General features: G+C 36.9%; 1 protein-coding gene across 4 annotated transcripts in view; it reads left to right on the plus strand.

Annotated features, from left to right (window-relative positions):
* The window catches only part of MTMR8 (myotubularin related protein 8), a 62,884-nt gene that overhangs the window by 30,341 nt on the left and 16,643 nt on the right, over positions 1 to 15,900 (plus strand). For 3 of the 4 annotated variants that reach the window (XM_031660745.1, XM_031660743.1, XM_031660746.1), the window contains exons 2-6: positions 2,565 to 2,687; positions 5,780 to 5,945; positions 7,191 to 7,348; positions 12,036 to 12,164; positions 13,346 to 13,480. In XM_031660745.1, coding sequence (XP_031516605.1) covers positions 2,565 to 2,687; positions 5,780 to 5,945; positions 7,191 to 7,348; positions 12,036 to 12,164; positions 13,346 to 13,480 — 711 coding nt within the window. The remainder of the gene's footprint in view (positions 1 to 2,564; positions 2,688 to 5,779; positions 5,946 to 7,190; positions 7,349 to 12,035; positions 12,165 to 13,345; positions 13,481 to 15,900) is intronic. The other variant, XM_031660744.1, reaches the window with a different exon arrangement.

Genomic DNA, 15,900 nt, shown 5'->3' on the forward strand with positions numbered 1-15,900 from the left:
GAGTCAAGTTTGTCGTGTTCATGATTTTAAATTAATGCAGTTAGTTTCTTCATTATTCATAACATTCTTTGTAGGTTTTTTGTATATAATTTTTACCAAGTTAAGGATGTTTACTTTTATTCCTTGTTCACTAAGGATTATCATTATAAATAGAATTAAGCTATATTAAATGCTGCTTTTTCTGTATCAATTGAGATAAAGCATATAATTTTTCTGTTTAGTCTTGCTGATATATTACATTGACATTTTCTGATGTTGAACTCCCCATGCTTTCTTGTGATAAACTGCACTTGATCAAAATGTATTTTTAAAAATATACTGTTGGGTTCATTAACATTATTTAGCATTTTTTGTGTCTATATTTCATAAATGAAATAGCCCTAAACTTTCTTACTTTATAATTGTCTTTATTTGATTTTAGAATCAAGATTAAATTGCCCTCATAAAATGGACTGAGTAACTTTATTTTTTTTCCAGTGACCGGAGTCAATTGGATAAGGTAGTAATTATATTTTGGAAGTTCGGTAGAATAAACCTATAACGTCATCTGGACCTGAGGGTTTTGTTAGGGAAAATCTTTGACTACCATTGCCATTTTATTTTTTTCTTGATATTTAAAAATATTTCTTGTAAGTTTTCCAATTTATTAGCATATTGTTTTTCATAATACTCATAGTTTTAACTTTTTATGTTTTCCCTTTTTCATTCTGTATTTTATTTGCATCTTTTCTCTTTTTTAGCAACGATCTATCCTATTAACCTTTTGACATAATTAAATTCTGGTTTGTTAATCTTTTCTGTTCAGGCTGTGTGTGTGTATCTGTGGAGGAGGATTCTCTGGTTTTAAATTTCTGTCCTTTACCATCTTTTCTTTTTTTTTTTTTTTTTTTTGAGGCGGAGTCTCGCTCTGTCGCCCAGGCTGGAGTGCAGTGGCGCGATCTCGGCTCACTGCAAGCTCCGCCTCCCGGGTTCCCGCCATTCTCCTGCCTCAGCCTCCCAAGTAGCTGGGACTACAGGCGCCGCCACCACGCCCGGCTAATTTTTTTGTATTTTTAGTAGAGACGGGGTTTCATTGTGTTAGCCAGGATGGTCTCGATCTCCTGACCTCGTGATCCGCCCGTCTCGGCCTCCCAAAGTGCTGGGATTACAGGCTTGAGCCACCGCGCCCGGCCTATTTACCATCTTATTTCTCTGTAATTTTGCTATTTCCATTACATTGACTGTTTAACTAGTATGTCGTTAACCTTTCTCATTTCATGATAAACTTACTGCTGTACATTTACTACTTAGTTCTTGTTTAACTCCGTCCTACAAATTTTTATTTGTGTTTTTATTATCATTCACTTTTAAATCTTTTTTAGTTTCCTTTCTTTTTTCTTTTTAACTCAAGGTTAATTTAATAATAAGCTATTGTGTTTTCAAACATTTGTTAAATTTTGGCTATTATTTTGTTATTAATTTCCAGTGCTATTGCATTGTGGTTGGAGAGCCTAAACTATATGATATTCAACGTTTGGAATTTATTGATGTTTCATTTACGGCTGTAATCATGGTCTCTTTTTGGAATTTTTTTGTTGTTGTTGTCTTGAATGTTCGATTTGTTGGATATAGAGTCCTACTCTGTATATAATAGCTTGAGTTTTTTAGTTGTAATGTGTAAGTGTTCTGTATCTTCATTTGATTTTTTTTTTTTTTTGGTCTGCTTGACCTATCAGTTCCTAAGAAGAGTATTAAAGTATCCATATGCACTTGTTCCTTTTCTCTTTGCAGTTCTGCTAGTTGCTTGATATACTTTGAGACTGTATTATACAATATGTTTATATTTATGATGGCTGTATCTTCTTGTCCTATTGATTTTTGTCATGTAAATTCTATTTAGTCAGATATTGAGACTGCTACCTCAGCTTTATTTTAGTTTATATTTGCCTGGCATATCTTATTATTTTCAGTTTGTCTGTGATTCTAAAGTATATCTCTTCTAGTATGAATATTGTTGAATCTTTTGTTTTAGTCTGTGTCTTTCTTTTAATTGGTAAGTTTAATTCATGTACATTTATTGCAATTACTTTTATATTGGGATTTAATTCTGGCATTTCTTTTTATGTGTTTTATTTATGGTACTCCTTTTTTGTTTTGTTTTGTTTTGTTTTTCTCCTTTTCTGTTTTATTCTATTCTTGCCCTGTAATGTAAGATCTATCTTCATGTTATTTACCTTTACTGATTTTTTTACACATACAATAGCTGTACCTTCTTCCAACAAGATAAGTACCTCAGCAAGCTCTCAGGTTCTGTATAGTTTCCAGTTATACATACCTCATCTTGTAAACTTTGTCTAGAATTTTTATCTTTTCTAGAATACAGGTTTTCCTCTCACTTTCATAGTTTTTCCAGTGCTGATTTCAGAAAAGGTAATACGGATAATACTAGTTTGCCACCTTGGTAGGAACTGGAAAAACTCAAGTTTTGTAGCAAATTAACAGCATTTATCTTGCTTTGAATGGCCCCACTTCAATCACAGGTGGTGAGTTGGTAACTTAATCAGTATTTTTTACTCCAATAACAGGTAGAAAATGTGAAATTGGTGGATCGTTATGTGAGTAAGAAACCAGCTAATGGGATTCTTTATCTTACTGCAACCCACCTGATCTATGTGGAGGCTTCTGGTGCAGCCCGGAAAGAAACATGGGTATGTTCATGAGAAGAAGTATCAAAGGGTCTTAAAGAGTTGTGCATACATGCTGTCTATATGGTAGTTTCTTGCAATTTCAAATATAATTTTTAAATTGCTGTAAAACCTTTTCTTCAAAGGACCTATTGTAATAATCTTTTTGTGGTCTGAATTGTATTACTCCTCTTTTTTCAAGTTATTGACTCTGGTCATCGTAGTCATTTTATTCTACATTGTAATATTCCTGGGGATTAGCTAAATTATTTTTAGGTAGAATAGTTTCTGCTAACTTCCTGAACTATGTTTGTAAGCATCTTGAAGTAATTTAAAGCCTGCTATCCATAAAATGTAGTTCAAGAACCAGCAGTATCTGTAGCATATGGGAACTTGATAAAAATGCAGAATCTTAAGCATAAGATTTTGAATTTATAAAAAGGGCTCAGGTTATGCTGATTCTAAGGCCTTATTGACTTTACCTTGGGCAGCACTAATTTAGACCATCTCTCTGTCCTAAGACAGGATTTTACCTAGGTGTATATATATATATATATATATATATATATGTGTGTGTGTGTGTGTGTGTGTGTGCATGCACAGGCATGTGTGTGTGTTTATTTTTACACCTGTAAGTAATGTTTTCTAATTACTTCAGCACCCCAACATTACTTTATGCCTTACCCATCCTAAAGATCATAATTTAATCTTAATCATTAGATTTATGCTTAGACCTCTTCATTTATAAGAAGTACAACATGCTTCTTTTATACAGCATAGCTTAGTGATTAAAGCTTTAGAGCCAGTCTGCTCAGGTTAAAATCCCGGCTTCAACATTGACTACTTTTGTAACCTTGGGCGAGTTGTTTAACTTTTCTGTGTCTCGCTTCCTTCATCTGTAAAATAGAGATAAAATAATACCTTGAATATTTTTAAAGAGTTTTAAAAAGTCAAGATACAAGAATTATAAAGTGAATGTTTATAAGTGCTTATAACAATGCCTGAAACATGGTAAATACTATCATAAAAGTATAAAATAAATTGAATTGAGTATGTATATGAAAAAAGTATCTTAATACCTCCTTTTAAAACTGAACTTTCCCCGTATGTATCTTGCTTTTTGTGCTGTGATGATAAGAATGTCAAAAGAGGTGTGAGAGCTGGGCTAGACTAAGCTCTGATGCTAACTGGCTGCGTAACCTTAGGCAAGTGATTCTTACTCTCCGGGCTTGTTTCTTCATCTGTAAAATGAGGTGGTTAGATTATATAATTAGTAAGGATTCTTGCAGTTCTAACAGTTTAGGAACCAGTTCTTTAGTACTGTGCCATGAGCCTATCTCCTATCTACCTGCATTTATAGACAGTACAGATGTCTCCAGATTTGTTCCTTTTGGGTATGATTTCAAATCCAGGGGACTATATCTGGAATGGAGGACTTATACTATTTCTGATGTCAAAGGAGGCTTAGTTACCCAATTAGGGAAGTTCTTCCCAGACTTAGTCTGCCTACCTTCCCCCGACCCTTCCCAGTTTCACCACAATTGTTTGCCTGGGCCCTGATCTCGATTATCAGTATTGTACTACCAAAACACACATCTCTCATGTTAACTGGAAGATCTTTGATTTTCTTGAGGTTGAATATATTAATTCATATTACATTTTGTAATACCTCCAGAACTGCCATGGCAGGACTTGAGTGTGACAAAACAGTTAAGATAAAAATTAATCATACCTGTGATCCCAGCAGTTTGGGAGGCTAAGGAAGAAGGATCGCTTGAGGCCAGGAGATTGAGATCAGCTTGGGCAACAAAGCAATACCTAGTCTCTACAAAAGTTAAAAAATTAGCCAGGCATGGTAGCACACAACTGTATTCCTAACTTACTTAGAAGGATGAGGCAAGATGATCTCCTTTGAGCCCAGGAGGTTGAGGTTGCAATGAGTCATGATTAAGCCACTGCACTCTAGCCTAGGCAACAGAGCAAGACCCTGCCTTAAAAAAATAGAAAATTTATCCTAGGAATATCTGAATCATTTCCACACTTGCTCCATTCTTAGATGGTGGATATGATTGAAAGAGTTCATTGAAGAGATGACTTTTCCAAATAAATTAGGGACTGGGACATTGAGGTGGTGGGAGAGCAGAAAAGGCACTATTGATTGCAAGACCATTCCAGGCACAGGACAGGGAGTCTAGATAATAGAAAGAGCACATCCAGGCTCCATAGTTGCAGAAACATCAGATAGGGATAGGAGGAGAACATCAAAGATCAAAATGCAAAACCATGATTCTATGGCTTTTTGAATCAATTAAGAGAGAATTAATATTATTTGGACACATTTTGTTTCATCAGTTCCCTTTCTGTGCATTTCTTTGCTGGCATCAGCATGAACAGAAGTAATCATCCTACATTCTTTGCTTTACTGTCACTAGAGTTTAAAATGTAGAGGAATAGTTCCTCCCTAACATTTCTAGTTAAATCCTTATTCCAGAACTAGAGTTTTTAGAATTCCCAGAGAAGAATCCTGGCCTTATACGGACTGCTATGGTTCAAATTCTGTTTGTGCCACTTCTTGGCTATATGATATCTGAAGAGGAATTCACTTCTCAGAGCTTTGTTTTTTTTCATTCCTGAAATAGGATGATTACACGTCAAATGGCTCTTCTTAAATAGCTAACGGTCATGGACTACTTTGTTTATAATAAAGCACAATACCAGCTATTAATAACTATCTTAATTAGTAATTTGATATAAGAAAAGAAATTCTTATTTTCCTCTGTAACAATTATTCTGTGATTGTGAACTCTCTCACAGCATGCTAAAAGTCATCTATTCTGAGCTGATCCACCAAAATTGTCCCACAACTTGGTAATCCTGTATCCTTAAGGAGAGAGAAGTTTTCTAACACTGCAGTCTGCTTCTTGTTGCTTTACCACTATTATGCTTTAGTTCTATTTGAGAGAACCCCAGTTGTGTCTTACAAAGAATGGTTGTAGGCTATAGATGTAGCCTACAGATCTGGTCATGCTGTTACCATTACGGAGAGTCAGGAATACTGATAGTGATAGAGATATTGCACATCTGTATGTATACGCTGCTTCTTTTATGTTTTTCAGATTGCACTCCATCACATTGCCACCGTGGAGAAGTTACCCATCACTAGCCTGGGCTGTCCCCTGACCCTCCGCTGCAAGAATTTCCGGGTGGCCCACTTTGTTTTAGACTCTGACCTTGTGTGCCAGGAGGTTTATATTTCACTGCTCAAGCTTTCTCAGCCAGGTGGTTGTAATAGTATTTTTATCTAAAACCATTTTAATGTTTTTCCAAAATGGCATAATGGAAAGATCAGGGCTATGGAGTCAGAGGAGTGTTTGGATCTGGACTCTACCCCTTATTAGCTCCATTATATTTGGACAAGTTATATAACCTCTGAACTCATTTTCTTTACCTGTAAAAGTAAGGAGAGTAAAAGCTCTCCAATGGGGGTTGTTTTGAGCCTTGAATACCTTCATGTATTAGTATATAGTAGATGTTTAGTAGATATTTTCTTCTCTCTCCCTCCCTCCTTTTAAGTATCAACTTGTGGATGTTTCTTCAGTTCAGGAAGGAAGACTGCTGTGGAACAAAATTTGTTTCCTGTTGTCCTGCAGACTTTTTGTTTGGCCCACGATGTCCACCCCTACTTTTAATTCCATCTAGAAGACTAAGGCAGTTCATCAAAGTCCTCATTAATGTAGGACTTAATGCTTCCTCCAGCTTCACCCTTTCATTCCCCATCCCCCACCCCTGGCAATTAACCGTCAGCTTCCTCTGATTTTAGTCTTTGATTTTAATCATGCTCTTACATTTTCTCCCCCATTTTTCCCCTATTCCCCCAAAATAATTCCTCAATATTTGCTGATTTTTATGGATAAAGTTACCTGCTGGATGACCCAGCATTTTACAAGTCTCTGATAGGCTCCATTCATCTCTGGAGAAGTTGTTGCCACATAAATTGGTCAAATGAGTTATTTGATTGGATGCTGTATCTTGTGAAGGGAGGAAGCAGGACTGACAGAGAAAAGAGAGGAAGTGGCCATTTATAAGTCAGAAGTTGCTGTTGGCCTGACAAGTAGAATGCAAAAACATTGTTGAAGATGTGTGCAACATGTTACAATAAGCAGTACTGTTAGGACATGGGAGCCCAGTTAAAAACTTTTGGTAAGGACTCTTTTCCTAACATGTGAAACCCTGAAGCCTCAGTTCAGTCAGTTATCCAGCATTCTTTTTTTTATAGGAAGCCAGGCAGAAAGATCCCACTTTGTATTGATACCACAAAAAATTAAAACATTTTTTAAAAGAACCCAAACAGTATTCCAGTTTTTATTCCTTACATAAAGGCAAACTTGCACGCATCACAGTCTTTTTCTGGGACTGTTTGATAAACATTCCCTTTGGGAAAAGGAAATCTAGCATTTATTTGCATTGTTTGATGATTTTTAGGTTTCATTCATCATTTTGTTTTCCATGCCTATCTCTCTTCTCCAGCATTACCTGAAGATCTTTATGCTTTTTCTTATAATCCCAAATCCTCAAAAGAGATGAGGGAAAGTGGATGGAAACTGATTGAAGCAATATCAGACTTTGGGCGTATGGGAATACCCAACAGATACTGGACCATAACAGATGCCAACAGAAACTATGAGGTAATTTTGTCCTTGTTGTTTGCCTTTTGGTGCATTCATTTAAAATGGCAGAATATCAGGAAACAAGATTTTGAAAAAAGAGAGAAATGATTCATAATCCTTCTCTCCTTTCCATTCAACATTCAGCCATTCAACAAACATTTATTGAGTACCTACTGTGCAATAGGGACTGAGTAAGAGATCTCATGGCCTAAAGCATAGGGTGCTATGTGAGCATAAGTGCAGGGCATGAAAATCAACCTAGGAAGCCAGAAACAGCCTGATGCTTTGCGGAGTAGCCTTGTGAAGGCTAATTTACTTTTAACATTTTAAATTTTTAATTATTATGGATATATAATAGTTGTACATATTTATAGCGTACATGTGATGTTTTTATATAGGCATACAATATGTAATGATCAGATCAGGGTAACTGGGGTATCCATCACCACAAGCATTTATCATTTATTTGTGTTAGGAACATTCCAATTCCATTTTCAGTTATTTTATTATTGTTATCTGTAGTTGTCCTGTTTTGCTGCTGAATACTAGATCTTATTCCTTCTATCTAACTGTATTTTTGTACCCATTGAGGATCCTCTTTTTATCACCCCACTCCACTACCCTTACCAACCTTTGGTAACCATCATCTATCCATGAGTTCATTTTTATTTTTTTGCTCGTACAATATGTGAGTGAGGTTATGCAATATTTGTCTTTCTATGCTTTGTTAATTTCACTTAATATAATGTCCCCCAGTTCCATCCATGTTGTTGCAAATGACAGGATTACATTTTTTTGTGGCTGAGTAATATTCCATTGTGCATATATACCACAGTTTTCTTTTCTTTCTTTTTGAGACAAGGCCTCACTCTGTTGCCCAGGGTAGAGTGTAGTGGCATGATCATAGCTCACTGTAGCCTCAATCTCTGGGCTCAAGTGGTCCTCGCATCTCACCCTCCCATGTAGCCAGGGCCACAAGCATCCACTCCCATGCCTGGCGAATTTGTTTCATTTTTTGTAGAGATGGGGCTTTTGAACTTTTGGGCTCAAGCGATCCTCCCTCCTTGGCCTCTCAAAGTGCTGAGATTATAGGTGTGAACCACCACGCCTGGCCAGTAGTGGCTATATGATTTACCTTTCTACCAATTGTGTATGAAGATTTCATTTTCTCCATATCCTCACCAGTATCCATTATTGCCTTTTTGATAAAAGCCATTTTAACAGGTGAAATGATAACTTATTGTAGTTTTGGTTTTCATCTTTATGATTATTATTGATGTTGAATGTTTTTTCATATACTTGTTGGTCATTTGTATGTCCTCTTTTGAGAAATGTCTATTCAGATACTTTCTCCATATTTAATTGGATTATTTGTTTTCATTCTTTTGAGTTGCTTGGGCTCCTTATATTTTCTGGTTATTAATCCCTTGTCAGATGGGTAATCTGCAAATATTTTCTCCTATTCTGTGGGTTATCTTTTCACTTTGTTGGTTGTTTCCTTTGCCATGGAGATTTCTAGCTCAGTGTTATCCCACTTGTCCATTTTTGCTTTGGTTGGTTGCATATGCTTTTGAGGTCTTACTCGAGAAGTCTTTGCCCAGACCAATATCCTGAAGTGTTTCTCTGCGTATGGATGTCCAGTTTTCCCAGAACCATTTATTGAAGAGACTCCTTTCCCCCAAATATGTGTTCTTGGTGCCTTTGTTGAAAATGAGTGAACTGTAAATGTGTGGATTATTTCTGAGTTTCTCTCCTAATTTATACAGGGGGAGGAGGAAGGAGGTCAGGAAGTGAAACCATATCATAAAGGGCTTCATGGCCAAATTAAGGAATTGGAACTTTATCATGAAGACAGTTGTGAGTCACAAGAGTATTTACGCTTAAAAGGAACATATGTATATTTGTGTTTTAGAAAGATAACTGTTATTAGTGTGGAGAATTTGTTTGCTGGAGCTAAGAATGCAGGAGAATGATATGTGAAGTTATGAGAACCTGAACTAAGGCAATGGCTGCAGATGGAGAGAAGGAGATGGTTTTGAAAGATATTTAGGTGGTAGAATTGAAAGCAACTGGTGACAGATCAAATGTGACTAGAAAAGTGGAGGAATTTAATATGCATCCCAGCTTTCCTGGTTTCTGGCTTTGATGACCAATGAGTAGTGGTGATGTTAACAAAGATAAGGACTACAAGAAGAGGGGCAGATGGTATCTTCAATTTTACACTTGATTTCAAGGTGATTAAACAGATATCAAGTATTTGATTTCAAACATTTGGGTCTGGATCTCAAGAAAGAGCTCTGGGCCAAATATGGACATCTGGGAATGTGTTGGAGGTCCCAAAGACCGTTCCTCAGGTTTTGTGATTTACTAGGAATATTCATAGGACTCGGCGTATAGTCATACTTATGACTGTGATTTATTACAGTGAAAGGATACAAAGCAAAAATCGGCAAAGGGAAAAGGTTCAGGGGAGAAAGTCAACAAAACTGGAACAAGCTTCCAGAGTCCTCTCTCAGCAGAGTGACATAGGACACACTGAATTCCTCCAGCAGAAACTGTGACAACACTTATGAAATGTTATTTACCAGGATGCTCATTAGAGGCAAAGTGCTCAGGGCTTCTATTGGGACCTGCCCACATAGGCAAGTTCTGCCTAGTGTATGCCAGAAGTCCAGATGTCCAGAAGGAAAGCAGGTATTCAGAATAAGCCACATTGTACAAACAGTTTTAAACACAATGCAAGTAGGCCTTTCTAAGGGTAGTCTGATGGTTAATATTGTCAATTTGATTGGATTGAAGTATGCAAAGTATTGTTTCTGGGTGTGTCTATGAGGGTGTTACTAGAGGGGAGATTAACCTTTGAGTCAGTGGACTGGGCGAGGTAGACCCACCCTTAATCTGGGTGGGCATCATTCCCTCAGCTGCCAGTGCAGCTAGAAAAAGCAGGCAGAAGAAGGTGGAATGAGCAGACTTGCTGAATCTTCTGGTCTTCATCTTTCTCCCATGCTAAATTCCTCCTGCCCGTGAATATCAGACTTCAAGTACTTCGGCTTTTGGATTCTTGGACTTACACTAGTGGTTTGCCAGGGGCTCTCAGGCCTTCTGCCACAGACTGAAGGCTGCTCTGTCGGCTTCCCTACTTTAGAGGTTTTGGGTCTCGGACTGATCCACTACTGGTTTTCTTGCTCCTCAACTTTCTGACGGCCTACCGTGGGACTTTACCTTTTGATCGTGTGAGTCAATTCTCCTTAATAAACTCCCTTTCATATATACACATATCCTATTAATTCTCTCCCTCTAGAGAACCCTGACTAATACAGGTAGCAATCAGGCCTGCTAGGATAATTTTTCTGCAGAGAGAGTCGTTGGTGTTTAAGTGATATCCCTGAATTGTTCATCTTTAACAGTGTTTTTACTATCATAGTAAGACTGTAATTGCAATGACTTTATGGTAACATAGCTTTGAATGTCTACTAGGTATGGGGATTGATGAGCTGTGACTTCGCAGGGTCATCTGTGAGGTGACTTGTTAGGGTCATGCTTGAGAGGAATGAGTAGAGATTGGAAGTAAAATCTGTCCACCTCAAATGTGTGTCTGAGTCTTCCAAAGAAGGTCTGAAATATTCTTGTTGGTCTTTTTGATGTGTATAACCTTCTAAGCTGAACAGGGAGCTCCATTTATTTTTCTTTGTATGACCGTCTTCTCCAAAGTTTAAGTCCGGGTAAGGGGGTGGGTAGAAAACATTTTTAAATGGTCTACATTCTGGGGACATTGACTTTAATGAGTTACATAGAGCATTCTTGATCTTATCTACCTTTAACTTTTTTTTATTTTTGCCAGTTCAGTTTATATTTGTTTCATGTGTTGTTAAATGTTTAGGGGTGTTCTTTACTTAGGGGAGTGATTAGAATTAATTTTGCAATGTCAGGTCTGTGGTGTTATAATATTTTGTCACTGTCTCTTTGGAAATATGTATTTTGGTAACCACTAAAAGCTGATACACTTGAGAAAATATATCAGTTTTTTCATAGAGTAAGTCACACCTAAAATGTCAACACCTCCAACCCCTAGACTAGTGGTTTAAAGGCCATTCAGATATGAATACTAGGAACCTAGTATGCAGTTTACATATATAACTTTTTCCCTTGCTAGCAACAGGCTGGAATTCGCAATCACTCAAGCATTAGCTAGCTGGTATTTAATCATCTATTCCTCAGAAATAGAAATGAAAATATCCTTGGTATAAAAGCTTTTCCAAGTATGCTGTTATTTTCTAGAAAGGAAGGGATTGAGACATATAAAAACAAAATGTACTTTTAGAATTAGAATAACAAAAATCATAGAAACACATATAAAACCCCATCTTGAAATTCCTGCATGTGCCTATCAGAGCAAAAACAATAACTGTAAACAAGTAAATTAATATGAACAGATGCAAATATGAAGCAGACAGGTGAAGGAGGAGAAAATATGATGTACTCTTTCATAAACTGCATACTAGATTCCTAGTATTCATATCTGGATGGCCTTTAAAACACTAGTCTGGGGGTAGAGCTGTTGCATTTTAGGTATGACTTACTCTATGAAAAGACTGACATATTTTCTCAAGTTTATCAGCTTTTAGTGGTTACCAAAATACGTATTTCCAAAGACAGAGTTATATATAAATATATATTTTTATATATTGTGTTTATTTTCTTTTAGATATGCAGCACCTACCCTCCTGAAATAGTGGTTCCTAAATCTGTTACCTTGGGAACGGTGGTTGGAAGTTCAAAGTTCAGAAGTAAAGAACGTGTCCCTGTGCTCTCCTACCTCTACAAAGAGAACAATGTGAGTTAAGCAAATTTCTCTAATGAGAATTATACTTGGCTCTGGAAGACCTGTTTTAAGTTTCATGCTGCCACTTAGTAGCTGTGTGACCTCAAGCAAGTTCCTTAACTTCTCTGGACTTTCATACTTCTGAAGTTTTTTGAGAGGATCTCAGGAGGGAATAATATATGTGTACCTTGTAAATTGTAAATTGTAAAATGTTATGCAGATATTAAGTGGCATTTTAGTGTGTTTATTTGTTTTTCTTTTTTTCCTTTTCTATGGGATCCAGCTTGGTGGAAGGTTGTGAAATGACCGGAAATTACTTGTATACAGGATTTTTTGGGACTGTGGCCTCCCGGTAGAATACAGATATCCTTGATACTTTCTTACTGCTTTTCATGTAATTTCAGGTAGTAGTAAGAAAGCACTTGACTTCTCTATGTTTCAGTCCCCTTACTTATGTAGGAAGTGATAATATTTATCACCTCTTGTAATCACTCTGAGATCTGGGGTTAGACAAATAGGCAAGTTGTCAAGTGGGCAGCCATTCAAGTGCTAAAGAGTATAGTAATGCAATTGGGTGTCATACTATTGAAGTGAGTCGACCCCTTAAAAACCACATCAAAGTGTAATCAATTTCATTAACTAATCATTACCAGACATTCATGTTAAATAGTTACGTTGGTTTTGTGTTAAAGTGGCTTGAAATAAACCACCCTTCTGTTTTGGCATTAACTTCTGAAACTAGTGAACCCTGTTCTCTAAAGACGCTGTAGATCTTTGCTCTATCTTGAATTCTGCTGCCTCTACAAGCTTATGGTTTATGTGGGCAATATCACTGGGACTGTAAAAAGTGAGGCAGTTTCAGAAAAATAGCCCATTATGTATCGAGAATAGAATTTCACTAAGGAAATACTCAACGATGTGATTTTCTTTCTTTCTTTCTTTTTTTTTTTTTTTTTTCTGTAGTCTGATTTGCCAAGACTGGGTTGGTAATTAGAGCCACATGCCCAGGGTAGGCAGGAGGTTAAGCGCAATGTCAGTGGAGAATGACTTTAGAGTCACATTTCTCTTTGCTTTGGACACTATCTTAAGTTGGCTTAGCCTCTCCCTCTACTCATGGAACCTGGCCAGGGTCAAGGAAGATTTTTGACCATTTGTGTATATAATCACTCAACTAACACACTTTTTCCTTACAGGCTGCCATTTGCCGCTGTAGCCAGCCTCTCTCTGGATTTTACACTCGCTGTGTAGATGATGAGCTCTTGTTGGAGGCCATTAGCCAAACAAACCCAGGGAGCCAGTTTATGTATGTTGTAGACACAAGACCAAAGGTATCTATTTGTCAGTGATGTCTTTGATATTTCTGCCTCTTGCAGTCTTCCTCCTCATATATTGAGACATGCAGTGTTATTGGGGAAGTTAGGTTTGTGTATGTGTGTTTATTACTTCGGACATTGTGTAAAATCATTTCAGGAAGTCATTTGGGGCTCCTTTTATAAGGTGGTCACTGACAAGTGAGGTTATGAGAGGGTAATTCGAACAACCCGGCTTTGCCACCTCAGTGTGACGTCCTGCATAGAAGGCTTATTAGCATCCCTCATCTTTTTTACCAAGTCTATTCCTTAACCAGAATTTTCAGTATTCCCATTCTGGGGTCCAAATTTACTGTCCGAGAAAGAGCTTCAACTTAGACACTGGAAACTTACTACAACCAGCTTATTTTTTTTCTGTAAATGTGTTAGGTCACAGTAGTTTAATAATACTTTGGTTCTCCCAAAGCACCAGGGTTCACAAATTTTACTGCTATACGATTAACAAAAAATCTTTAGCTCATGTGGCAGTAATTCTTTTTTAGCATCTAGCACTGTTAGCTGGTTAAATTTTTTCCAGTTTACTACAGTGCGGTTTAAATCTTGGTCCCAGAGAATAAAAAAGACCAAGTTCATAAATTTGCCATGGATTTTGGCAGTGGACATGGATAGACCTAGTCAAATCCTTTGATCTTTCCAATAATTTAATACTGCATGATTTGTTGCAATGTGTTTTCTCAGGCTTTGTCTCTTTCAAATGTGAACATTGCTGAATAGAGTGTCCTCATATTAACCTAAGTGTCAGCTTACACTCCTCTCTGCATTAATTCCTTAACCTTCAACGTTTTGTCTAGCTGTATATGGGCTGTAGAAGAACTCATTGTGTCCCACAAAGAATAGATTCCCTATTCTTAAATGTTGTCCTTTTTACAAACAGCCCCAGAAAGAAATGATTTTGCTTATAATTTGGTATGTAAAGTGTGGCTGACTAAAAGGTTTCATTGCTGATTCTAGTGATTACTAAATTGGTGATTTTCATCTAAGCCTATGCCAGATGGTGGTGACTTAAGAGTTGAGCAGTTGGATGTACATGAAACCAGATAGTTGCCTTAGACAGCTTTCTGCCCCATCTTTGTGATCCCTCAGTGGCTATTCTCCAGAGCTACCTAGGACTGACTGAGCTCAGGAGAGAAAATAATTTCCCTTTCTGCTCAGGTCCATCCTTCAGTTTCTCAGAAGTTTGCTGTCTTGTTTCAACCATAACCACATCTGAAATTCCGTGATTGTAAAGAGTTTAGTTGCGTCTGTATCTTTAAACATTAAATAATCTTAAAATAGTAAAGAGAAATATACCAAGCTTTGAAGGAACAAAACAGTTGGTGCCTTTTGTTCAAATCTAACACCGAAAAGCCCCTTTTATGTTCCATTTTCCTCTCTTCAATTTGAGCAAATTGAGACAGGCCTAGAAATATCTGGCATTCCCTCCTTCTGGATGGCTAGATCTGTACTTTTAGTAGGAACTAGATTATACTGACAAAATTTTGTTCTAGGAGTCAGTCAAACCTGTGGTCAAATCCTGCTTTCAGCCTTTATTCATATTATCTTGGGCAAATTGGTTCATCTCTCTGAGCCTGTTTTCTTTTGGGGATAATATTAGTACCCACTTTGAGAGGCTGTAATGAGGATTAAATGAGATAATGTACATAAAGGATTTAGCACAGTGTCACGCATAGTAGGAGCTCAGTAAATATTACATTACAATAAATATTACATCTGACATTCTGCAATTGGAAAGAGTTTAATCGCGTCTGTATCTTTAAAGATTAAATAATCTTAAAATAGTAAGGAGAACTACAGCAGGCTTTTGAAGAAACAAAAGGGTTGGTGCCTTTTGTTCAAATCCAACACCAAAAAGCCCCTTTTAACAGGTTCCATTTTCCTCTCAGTTTGCTACCTGAATATTAAATAGGTATCTGTTACTCAGATCTGCCAGACATATTTTTAAAGAGTGAATACTGGTATGAGGTAACTCGTTATCTGCATTAGGTGGCCTACCCAGACCTGGGTAGTGACTACTGTAATTATTATTATTATTGTTATTTTTGCTGAGGCATCACTCATAACAAACATCCTTGCTACTAGGTGACTATTGCTTATGCTTCCACAGGTGTTCCTTTGACATTTGTCATTAATTTAATGAAAGCTCAGTAACACTATCAATGTGATAAAAGATCAAAATTACCATCACATTTCCCCTTTTAACAGATGTCTTGCATTGTAAACAGAATATGTTTAGCACACTGACTTTTTTCCCTCTGCATGTTCTAACTTGAATAGTTTGTGCTTTGAGATTTTTGTATTCTTTTAATACAAAAATTATACCCTGTCCACATACATACTCCTCCTGCCTTCTGAAATGCACCATATTGGGAGATGAGAAA

The sequence above is a fragment of the Papio anubis genome, chromosome X, assembly GCF_008728515.1.
Source record: "Papio anubis isolate 15944 chromosome X, Panubis1.0, whole genome shotgun sequence".
Classification (NCBI taxonomy): domain Eukaryota; kingdom Metazoa; phylum Chordata; class Mammalia; order Primates; family Cercopithecidae; genus Papio; species Papio anubis.